At 41.3% G+C, this 12,317-nt stretch overlaps 1 protein-coding gene across 2 annotated transcripts in view; it reads left to right on the top strand.

Annotated features, from left to right (window-relative positions):
• The window catches only part of trappc12 (trafficking protein particle complex subunit 12), a 90,570-nt gene that overhangs the window by 74,631 nt on the left and 3,622 nt on the right, over positions 1-12,317 (top strand). For both annotated transcript variants that reach the window (XM_052024371.1, XM_052024372.1), the window contains exons 10-11: positions 9,869-9,972; positions 12,139-12,226. In XM_052024371.1, coding sequence (XP_051880331.1) covers positions 9,869-9,972; positions 12,139-12,226 — 192 coding nt within the window. The remainder of the gene's footprint in view (positions 1-9,868; positions 9,973-12,138; positions 12,227-12,317) is intronic.

Genomic DNA, 12,317 nt, shown 5'->3' with positions numbered 1-12,317 from the left:
AGGAGATTACCAAGAAGGTTAATGAAGGAAAGGCAGTGGATGTTGTCTACATGGACTTGAACAAGGCCTTTGACAAAGTCCCACATGGGAGGCTGGTCCAGAAGGTTAAGTTGCTTGGCATTCAGGATGAAGTAGCCAATTGGATTCAACATTGGCTTAGCGAGAGAAGCCAGAGAGTGGTTGTAGATGGATGTCTCTCTGACTGGAGGCATGTGACTAGTGGTGTGCTGCAGGGATTGGTACTGGGGTCTGTTGTTGTTTATTCTTCTATATTACTGATTTAGATGATAATGTGGTAAACTGGATCAGCAGATTTGCAGATGACACAAAGATTGGGGGCATAGTGGACAGCAAGGAAGGCTCTCAAAGCTTGCAGCATGATCTTGACCAGTGAGGAAAATGGGCTGAAAAATGGCAGATGGAATTTAATACAGACAAGTGTGAGGTGTTGCACTTTGGGAGGACAAACCAGGGTAAGACTTGCACAGTGAATGGTAGGTCTCTGAGGTTTGCTGTAGAACCTGGGAATACTGATCCATAATTCCTTGATGTGGTTGTGATAGGTAGATGGGGTCATAAAGAGAGTCTTTGCACATTGGCCTTCATAAATCAGCATTGAGTACAGGAGTTGGGATGTTATGTTGAAGTTGTACAAGACATGGTGAGGCTGAATTTAGAATAATTGGGTGCAGTTCTAGTCACCTACCAACAGGAAAGATATCAATAAGCTTGAAAGAGTGCAGAGAAAATTTACAAAGATGTTGCCAGGACTTGAGTTACAGGAAAAGTTTGAATAGGTTAGGAATTTATTCCTTGGAGCGCAGGAGAATGAGGGGAGATCTTATAGAGGTATACAAAATTACGAGGGATATAGATGGGGTCAATGCATGCAGGCTTTCTCCCCCTCAGGTTGGGTGAGACTATAACTAGGGGTCATATGTTTAGGCTGAAAGGTGAAATATTTGAGGGGAATCTGAGGGGGAGCTTCTGCACTCAAAGGGTGGTGTGAGTGTGGAACGAGCTGCCAGTGGAAGTGGTAGAGGTGGGTTCAGTTGTAACATTTAAGAGAAGTTTGGATAGGTACATGGATGGGAGGTGTTTTGGACGGGATATGGTCCAGGTGCAGGTAGATGGGACTAGGCAGAAGATCAGGTTGGGATTGACTAGATGGGGCCAACAGTCCTGTTTCTGTGTTGTAGAACTCTGTGACTAATAACACACCAGCTGTTCTCAATGAAATGTTTCAGATCTGTGATCTTTCATCAGAACTGGAAAAAATTTGTTAAAGAAACTGATTTTAAGGTGGAGGGAAGATGGAGAAACAGGTAAGGTTTGAAATAGGCTAGAAAGCAGGAGAGATTAAATAGTCATTTGTGTGATAATGTCAAGTAATAAAACTCAAGTGATACACTTGATAATTATCTGAAATTTTGGATGGAATTTGGAGGGAATCCTGAAATGAAAATGTTAGAAAATGAAAGTTACCAGGATGGGGAACTGTAGAGTATGAGGAAAAATTGGATAGGGCAGGATTGTTGTCTTTGGAATAAAGGAAGCTGAGGGGAGACTTGGTAGGAATCTATAAAGTTATGAAGTGCCCGGATAAAGTTAATAAGAAGGAGCGATTCCTCCCCCCCTCCCCCCAAAAAAAAAACAAGGGGGTTATAAAATTCCCAAGTAATTTATTCAAGGTTGGAGGGGAGCGAAGAAAAGATTTCACCCAAAAGGTGGTAGAGTTATGGAACTCAATGCTTGAAAAAATGGTAGAATAGAAATAGAAACCCTCACTATATCTAAAAAGTGCCTGAATGTTTACGTAAAGATGTGACCTGCAGAGCTATGGAAATGGAGAAGTAGTGAAAAATAGGATTAGCTTTAGTACTGGTTAAGTTTTTAGTGATTCCTAGAGAACACTGGTTATCTGAACTATTCAGCAAAGTAGGTAATGGTGTTCCACAAGGATTAGCGCCTGAATCACTGCTGTTAAAATGTGTACTCTGGATGGGGTGGGGGGTGGGGGGGGGAGGAGGGGAGGGGGGAAGGAGGAGATACCATTGCTCAATTACAGGTGATACCAATTCTGAGAGGATAGATAATACTTGAGGAGGACTCCAACAAATTACAGAGAGACATCTAATAAACTTGCAGAATGGGCAAATAATTGGCAAATGAAGTTCAACATAGACAAATGCAAGGTAGTGCATTCTGGCAGACAGAATAGATAGGTCATGTTACTTGGAATGACCGAATCCTGGTGGGGTAAAAGAACAAAAGGATCTCAGAGTGCAAATGCATCAATTGCTAAACATTGGGTCATAAGTTAACAAGACCATTTTTGAAAACTAAACAAATCAAACAGTAGGATTTATTTCTTGAGGGACAGAATGAATGTATGCCATGCCTCTATCAAACCTTGAGTAGGCCACACTTGGATCACTGCATATAGTTGTGTTTGTCATATTATAAATGGTACAGAAAGGTACTGGAAAGTTGCAGAGAATGTTTACAACAATAATACCAGAATTGCAAGATGACAGTATTAGAAAAGGATGAACAAACTGGGTCTTTTTTTTCTCTTGAGCAGAAAAGACTGAAAGATGAAGAACTAAAATTATGAAAGGTTTTGATAGAATGGATACGGGGAAAATGTTTCCACTTGTAGATAATAGAATAACCAGAGGCCTTCAATAAAGATAGTCATCAAGAAATCAAATAAGGAATTCAGAAGAAACTTCACCATTCACTATAGTGGTGAGAATGTAGAACTCACTAGTATGGGGGATGTTTGCAGCAAACAACATTAAGGAAGGCTATACAAGTATATGAGGAAGGGAACAGAGATTTAAGCAGATAGATTTAGCTCAAGAAAGATGGGAGAAGGCTCATGCCGTGAATATGTGTGCTATTGATCTCTGTGCAGTAAGATGGAACTTAATAATTCAGTATTATTGGCACTCTACAAAGCTACAGTACAGATTGATAAGATCAAAACCCAAAAAGGCTTCAAAAAGAATATCTACAATTTTTCAGGAGAGTCTACATTAATAAAAAATGCTATCATGCCAACTATTTTGTGGTGGAGTGAATTGGAAAATTTGATTCACCTCTGGAGATGTAAATTCTGAATTCAGCCTTTTTGATGGTCATTTCTTCCTCTGACAGCTGTGAAGTTTTAGTCCAGTTCCACAGCAACAAACTGCATGTAATTCTGCACTAAACTTGGGAGTCATACTCAGACAAAGCATAAGAAAGGACAGTATTGGTTTGCAGAGATCACGTTAATATGCATTTTTCTGGGATTGGTCTCTATTCGCCTTTTTTTAATGAACAAATGCCATTAGATTTCCTTCTGCTGTTCCCAGCCCTTGTATTATTTCTTGGTTCTCATTTTGCTGTAGATTTGTTCTGTTTTCAGCTCCTTTCAAGAAGATTGAGAGTAGGAGAGCACAGTGTCCTGAAGAGGGGAAGAGAGTGGTGCGGGAGAGCACGGTGTGCTGAAGTGGGTGGTACAGGAGAGAGACTATATATCTTCCTAAAGTACCAGGAGAGATGGCAACTATGTAGGCTGAAAGAATTGCACCTGAATAGAGATGGGATCAATGTCCTATGGAAAAGTTTAGCAGTGCTGTGGGGGAAATTTTAAATTAATGAAGCTTGGGACATGAGCACAAGGAAGATGGCATGGAAGAGGATAAAAAAATGTGCAAAAAGGATTGCAGGAGAGAGTACCAGAACATGCATGAAGTTGGGACTAGGTTAAGAGAGAGTAGAAAAAGGTCTAAGGATGGATTTACAGTGCATATACAAGAAACAGTAAACATTGTTGGCGAATAACATGTGCAAGTAGGATTATAGTGTCTTGGCAATAATAAGACCTGACCTAAACAAAAGTAGCAGAAATGATTGCCAAATATTCCTGGATACAAGTTATAGAGTCTTAGAGTCATAGAATTATATAGCACAGAAACAGGCCCTTTGGCACATTGAATCCATGCTGACAATCGACAACCCATTTAAACTAATCCTACATTAATCCTATTTTTTTATTCTGCCTACGTCTTCATCAACTGCTCCAAGATTCTGCCACTTGCCAAGACAGTAGGGAAAATTTACAGTGGCAGATTAACTGACCAACTTGCATGTTATTGGAGTCATACAGCACAGAAACAGTCCCTTCGGCCCAACTGGTCCATGCTGACCAAGATGCCCATCCAAGCTAGTCCCATTTGCCAGCATTTGGCCCATAACCTTCTAAACCTTACCAATTCATGTAACTGTCCAACTGTCTTTTGAAACTTTTTATTGTACCTGCCTCAACCGCTTCCTCTGGTAGCTCATTCCACATATATACCACCCTCTGTATATAAACAAAAATGTTGCCCTTCAAGTTTCTTCAAGTCTCTCAACTTAAACCTATGCCCTCTAGTTCTTGATTCCCCAACCCTGGGAAAAAGACTGTGTACATTCACCCAGTCTATGCCCCTCATGATTTTATGCACTTCTATAAGATCACCTCTCGGTATCCTACACTCCAAGGATGAAAGTCCTAGCTGTCCAACTTCTCCCTATAACTCAGTCCCTCAAGTCCGGGCAACATCCTTGTACATCTTTTCTGCACTCTTTCCAATTTAATAATATCCTTCCTATAGCAGGGTGACCAAAACTGAACACAATACTCCAAGTGGGTCCTCACCAGCATCTTGTACAATTGCACCATGATCTCCCAACTCCTATACTCAATGCCCAGACTGATGAAGGCCAGTGTGCCAAAAGCTACCTTCGCCACCCTGTCTACCTGTGACTTCACTTTCAGGGAACCATGTATCTGAACTACCTGTCACTGTGTAAGTCCTACTTTGACCTTACGCTTATCTGAATTGAACTCCATTTGCCATTCCTTGACCCACTTACTCAGCTAATCAAGATCCCCCTGTAATTTTTGATAAGCTTCTTTGGGACGTGGGAGGAAACTGGAGCACCCGGAGGAAACCCATGCAGTCACAGGGAGAATGTGCATAATTTCACTCCTTGTTTGTTTAATATGAACTTTTAGGTGTCTTTAATGTAACCTGCTAAGTAAATAGCTTTCTTTTTGAAAAAAAGTACAAATCTGTTGAATGGAATACAGATGGAAACATAACAGCAGAAAATTGAGTAATTATGCAACAGTTTTGAAATTTAGAAGTCTGTCTCCTGTTATACTACTATTGTCAGACTGATTTAAATGGGACAAGCTACTGTTTGTGAAGCTTCGCGGCATCTTGATTTCACTGCTATACTCAAATTCCTTATTCTTCCTTGTTACTTATTCCATAAAAGTATGGAGAAAGTTTTCAAAGGCTTGGGCACCAAATCAAGTAAAACTTTAGCATAAATTGCAGAACATATGTCTTATTGATTATACATTTATTATGATAGTACTTGTCAAGTAATTGTGGAAAGTTCATTAACCACACTTCTTAGATATCAGAAATGGCTGCCTAATATTTATAAATATACAGACTGAGAAAGGGATTGGTACATTCTGGTAAATTAATTTGTTGCTGGTAACAAGATCAGCTGATGTAAATGTCAACATTATCATTCAGAGCTACATGTAAAATGTAAGGTTTTATTACAGCATTGGTTTTGGTTTATTATTGTCACTTGCACCGAGATACAGTGAAAAACTTGTCTTGCATACCGTTCATACAGATCGATTCAATACACAGTGCATTGAGGTAGTACAGGATAAAAACAATAACAATACAGAGTAAAGTGTCACAGCTACAGGGAAGTGCATTGCAGATAGACAATAAAGTGCAAGGTCATAACAAGGTAGATTGTGAGGTCAAGAGTCTATCTCATTGTATAAGGGAACCATTCAATAGTCTTATCACAGTGGGATAGAAGCTGTCCTTAAGTCTGGTGGTATGTCCCCTCAGGCTTCTGTATCTTCTGCCTGATGGGAAAGGGGAGAAGAGTGAATGACCCGGGTGGGTGAGGTCTTTGACTATGCTGGCTGCTTCACTAAGGCAGCGAGAGGTATAGACAGAGTCCATGGAGGGGAGGCTGATTTCTGTGATGTGCTGGGCTGTGTCCACAACTCTCTGCAGTTTCTTATAGTCCTGGGCAGAGCAGTTGCCATACCAAGCTGTAATGCATCCAGATAGGATGCTTTCTATGGTGCATCAATAAATGTTGGTGAGTATCAAAGGGGACATGCCAAATTTCTTTAGCCTCCTGAGGAAGTCGAGGCGCTGGTGAGCTTTCTGGGTTGTGGCGTCTCCGTGGTTAGACCAGGACAGGCTATTGGTGATGTTCACTCCGAGTAATCCAGAATGATCTATTGCAATGTTAAACACCACATCTGTACACTTTCAAATTTACAGTTTTAAATATATGAAAGATAAAAGTAGCCATACGCATTTGAACTTAGACAAAGTTGTTCATTTTTGTTCACCAATGTTTACACAAATTCTGCTGCTAAGAAAATAAAACTGTTCATACTTGCTTGCAGCAAGATTGCATTTGTGCATGGGCTGATAAGCAGAAAACACCATTTGTGCCGCACAAGGGCTGGCCAAAGACTATATCCAACAAGAGACAGTCAATTGCATTTCCACCCTTCTTGTCGACATCCTGAGGATCACAGCTGGACAAACCATAGAACCATACAGCATAAAACAGGCCCTTCGGGCCACCATGTTGTGCCGTCCATCAGACCACCCTCACACTACCTAACCCCTTCCTCCCGCATATCCCTCTATCTCACGTTCCTCCATATGCCTATCCAACAGGCTCTTGAACCTGTTCAATGTATCTGCCTCCACCACCAACCCAGGCAGTGCATTCCATGCACCAACCACTCTCTGGGTGAAAAACCTCCCTCTGACATCTCCCCTGAACCTCCCACCCATAACCTTAAAGCCATGACCTCTCGTCTTGAGCATTGGTGCCCTGGGAAGGAGGCGCTGACTGTCTACTCTATCTATTCCTCTCAATATTTTATATAACTGTATCATATCTCCTCTCATCCTTCTCCTTTCCAGTGAATAAAGCCCTAGCACCTTAAGCCTCTCCTCATATTTCATACTCTCCAATCCAGGCAGCATCCTGGTAAATCTCTGCACCCTCTCCAATGCCTCCACATCCTTCCTATAATGAGGCGACCAGAACTGAACACAGTACTCTTAAGTGTGGCCTAACTAGAGTTTTGTAAAGCTGCATCATCACCTCGCGGCTCTTAAACTCAATCCCGCGATTTATGAAAGCCAACATCCCATTGGCCTTCTTCACTGCTCTTTCCACCTGTGAGGCAACTTTCAATGAACTGTGAATATGAACCCCCAGATCCCTCTGCTCCTCCACACTGCCAAATACCTTGCCATTTACCCAGTACTCTGCCCTGGAGTTTGTCCTTCCAAAGTGTACCACCTCACACTTCTCCGGATTGAACTCCATCTGCCACTTGTCAGCCCAGCTCTGCATCCTATCAATATCCCTCTGTAAGCTCCGACAGCCCTCCACACTATCCACAACACCGCCGATCTTAGTGTCATCCGCAAACTTGCTAACCCACCCTTCCACTCCCACATCTAAGTCATCTATAAATATCACAAAAAGTAGAGGTCCCAGAACCAATCCCTGCGCGACACCACTAGTCACTGCCCTCCAACCTGAGGGCACTCCTTCCACCACATCCCTCTGCTTTCTACAGGCAAGCCGATTCCTAATCCACACAGCCAAGCTTCCTTAGATCCCTTGGCCTCTGACCTTCTGAAGAAGCCTACCATGAGGAACCTCATCAAATGCCTTACTAAAATCCATGTAAACCACATCCACCGCACTGCCCTCATCAATCTTCCTACTCACCTCCTCAAAGAACTCTATCAGGCTTGTGAGGCAAGATCTTCCCTTCACAAAGCCATGCTGGCTGTCCCTAATCAGTCCATGATTCTCAAGGTGTTCATAAATCCTATCCCTTGGAATCCTTTCTAACAGCTTACCCACCACAGACGTGAGACTCACCGGTCTATAATTCCCTGGCCTATCCCTATTACCTTTTTTGAACAAGGGGACCACATTCGCAACCCTCCAATCCTCCGGCACCACCCCTGTAGACAACGAGGACTCAAAGATCCTTACCAGCGGTCCAGCAATCTCCTCCCTAGCCTCTCGAAGCAGCCTGGGGAAAATCCCGTCAGGTCCCGGAGATTTATCTGTCTTAATATTATTTAACAACTTCAACACATCCTTTCTCTTGATATCAACAACCTCAAGAACATTACCCCTACCAGCACTCCCTTCCGCATCATCATGACCCCTCTCCCTGGTGAATACCGAAGAGAAGTACTCATTCAGAACTTCTCCCACTTCCGCCGCCTCCAGGCAAATTCTCCCACCTTTGTCCTTAATCGGACCTACCTTTACCCTAGCCATCCTCCTACCCTTCACGTACTTGAAAAAGGCCTTGGGATTTTCCTTAACCCTACTAGCCAAAGCCTTTTCATGTCCCCTTCTAGCTCTCCTCAGCCCTTTCCTAAGTTCCTTCCTCGCTACCCTATATTCCTCACGGGCCCTGTCTGAACCTTGCTGCTTATACCTCACGTATGCTACCTTCTTCTCCCTAACAAGTCATTCCACCTCTCTCGTCACCCACGGTTCCTTCACCCTGCTATTCCTTCTCTGCCTCACCGGGACATATTTATCCCTAACATCCTGCATAAGATCCCTGAATATTGACCACATCCCCATGGTACATTTTCCTTCAAAAAGGACATCCCAATTTACACTCCCAAGTTCTCTCCTTATAGCCTCGTAGTTAGCCCTTCCCCAATTGAAAAACCTCTTGTCCTCTCTGCACCTGTCCCTGTCCATGACAATTTTAAAGGTTATGGAGCAATGGTCACTGTCCCCCAAATGCTCACCCACCAATAGATCCTTCACCTGTCCCGGTTCATTTCCTAAAACTAGATCTAACATGGCATTCCCTCTAGTCGGCCTGTCAATATACTACGTCAGGAATCCCTCCTGGACACACTTAACAAATTCCGTCCCATCCAAACCTTTGGCACTAAGCAGGTTCCAGTCTATATTTGGGAAGTTGAAGTCTCCCATTATAACAACCCTGTTATTTCTGCTTCTCTCCAAACACTGCCTGCCAATCTGCTCCTCTATATCTCTACTGCTACCGGGGGGCCTATAGAATACTCCTAGTAGAGTAACTGCTCCTTTCTTGTTCCTTAATTCCACCCATACGGACTCTAGAGATGATCCTTCTACAACATCCATCTTTTCCACAGCCGTAACAGTGTCCCTGACCAGTATCGCCACCCCTCCACCTCTTCTCCCCCCTTCCCTATCCCTCTTAAAACACCGAAAACCAGGAATATTCAATATCCACTCCTCTCCTGACGTCAGCCACGTCTCAGTAATAGCCACGATATCATAGTCCCCCATACTTATCCAAGCCCTCAGTTCATCCCCCTTATTCGACACTTCTTGCATTTAAGTAAACACACTTCAGTCCATCTACCTTACTACTTTTACAGCTTGTATTCTGTTTCTCCTTCCCCAAAGCCTCTCTACCTGTTTGATCTAACTTTTCCCCATTCCCTTCTTCCTCTGACCTACTCCTCCGGTTCCCTTCCCCCTCACAAACTAGTTTAAACCCTCCTGAACCACCCTAGCAAATCTCGCCGCAAGGAATATCCTGGCTGAATATCCTGCAGTATGAGACTCACTTCCTGCATTTCAAACTATTTTTAAAGCAGGATTTTTGGTCTGATTTACCACTAACGAAAACAAAACATTCAAAATAGTTATCCTTAAATTTTGGCTTATTCATGACTTAAAGTTTTCAATATTGTATTTCCTTGATATCTAGATTGGTGACATCAAAACAGCTGAGAAATATTTTCAAAAAGTTGAGAAAGTGATTCCGAAGTTAGGAAGTGAATTGCAGCAGAATATAATCATTCAGATGAACAGGTAAGACACAGAAAATACATTTTCAATTGTGTAATTTTTAATTCCTTGTCTGGTTGCTATCATGTCACATAGCGCTCAAAATCTGTGTACTAAATGTGGAGGAGAACATTAAGTATGGTAAACTGCTTTCCTATTTTGCAAAGGCTGGTGATGACGTAACTGTCGGGCAGCAAACACTACCATGAGTGAAGGATGTACGAGCCCTATCCACAGAAGGGCAGTTGTAAACCTAAGAAACATGGGCTTTTGCCTGGCAAAGTAACGTAGTAGGGATTCTGATGGTAGAGATCTAGGACATACAGAAGCAAGGAGGGCAACAGCATGCCTTCTCAATGAAATAATCATTGCTAAGCTACGCAGTATTTAAAACAAGATTCGAAAGCTAATTTATAACACGTAAAATCATGTTCTAAAAACAAAACAAATTCGATAGGAAAAGAAAAATGGAACAGAGCACTAAGAACCAGAAGGAATGGATTGTTTTTATTTTGTATTTCCAACAATAATTAAAATCTAAAGAAATTAAACACCACATTTGTACACTTTGAAAGTTCATTTTCAGTGCCAGGGAAATTATTTGTTGCTGTTAAGATAATTGTGCTTTTAAAAACGTGTTTGTTCTTTGAATAGAAAAGCCCAGACTTTTCTGTTATGTTTCATGGTAGGAACCACAGCTTGTGTTTGAATGTCTTGTAAAGGGGCAGGGCAAATTGGATATCAACTTCTGATTTTCCAGACTTAACCATGGAGGTTTCCATTTGACATATTCCAGTCAGACTAAATCATTATTCCTACCATTAAATCAGGACCATTAACCTTGCTGGCCATGCAAAATTCTGCCCAAAGGATGTATGGGGATATGAGTATAAAGCTGCTTGATGACCCAGAAGAGGGCAGTTTATTTTTATTAAATACATCCCACTGTCCTTGATAAAATTTAATGGTTTGTTGCCCATGCCATCAGTGTCTAAGCTTATATTATGACCCTTAGCTAGAAATGGCCATGGCAAATCCTTGCACTTTTGAGATTTTAATTTACTGTATTCCACACATCTCTTAACTGCTTCCTTCCTCTGTCCTTATTTTGTTTTTTGAATTCAATGAAGTTATATTTTTGACAGCAGTTCTTTGATGCAGATTAGAATTGAAACAGTTAATTTTTGTTACAACTCTATCCAGATTTTGTTTTTTTTCTACTTTGATTTCTGTTCTTTTAATAGCATTTTGTAAAAATTTTAATATATTTCAGCTTGAATGTCTTACTCTCATATACATGTAACTGTAGTTTGTTGCATTCTGCAATTTAGTGGTAAAAATAAGATCCACCAAGGCAATCTCCTGATAGAACAGACTAGTCTCATCAGAGGAGGAAATACGCAGAACCAGTCATTTCAGCAGCTTTTTTTTTTATGAACAGCGTTGGTGAAGGTCTAGCAGCATTCTATTTATCTCCATCATTGTGTGGGGGAAGCCTAACTGTAAATTAATGCTGGTCTGTTCATGCCTAATTAAAGCATTGTGATCCCACTATGTGAAATCTTGTGTGGGTGTTTAGAATTCATCGCCAACATGGCTTTGTGTGAATGTATGGGTCCAACTGCAAGAAATCTTCCTCCTGAGGGAGGGGGAGAAAGTCTTCGAGATGTTGGTTGGTTTGACAGTCAAATTGATAAATTAAATGCATTCTGGCTACCTACCAATAAGTATCTTGCAATCACAGGGGAATCCAGTTCTCCTAAACCACATGTTTTGCTCTCTGCTTGAAACAGTTTTTGGATTACTCTTGTGAATTTTCTATTTTTATACTGAAATAAATTTAAAATTTGGCAGCAGCTAAGGAATGACGGTGCACAGTAGGGCATGGCTAGAGGTAATTACATGACATTATAGCCCTTTATGGTGCTGAATATCATTTGTTTTGGGTCCCATAAGGTGCTTTATTTTTAAAGTGCTACATTCTGCAGTTCTGGGTGGGCACTATAACAAAAAGCAAATCCATGAAATAAAACATTTTGTTCCACTCCTGAGAGAAATAACTTTAAATTCTGACCTTAGCATGTAGAGTGTTTCATTTTAGTTTCATAATTTGTTTTAATTTAGTTATATATAATTTTGTGGCAAACAGCATTAAGTAGGTTGAAAATACTGTATTATTTTTGTCCTTAGGGCATTCCTGCACCTTGGTCAAAATAACTTTGCTGAAGCCCATAAATTCTTCACAGAAGTTACCAAATTAGATCCAAGCAATCCAGTGGTGAGTAACCCAGTGGCATGTTGTTAACATTATATAATGTAGTTCTAATTTAATAGAATATAGTTGTCATCTTCAACATACTGCAGATTTT

This window comes from Pristis pectinata, chromosome 10 (genome assembly GCF_009764475.1).
Source record: "Pristis pectinata isolate sPriPec2 chromosome 10, sPriPec2.1.pri, whole genome shotgun sequence".
Lineage (NCBI taxonomy): Eukaryota > Metazoa > Chordata > Chondrichthyes > Rhinopristiformes > Pristidae > Pristis > Pristis pectinata.
The sequence above is the reverse complement of the archived record's forward strand: the minus strand, read 5'-3'. Positions and strand labels throughout refer to the sequence as shown.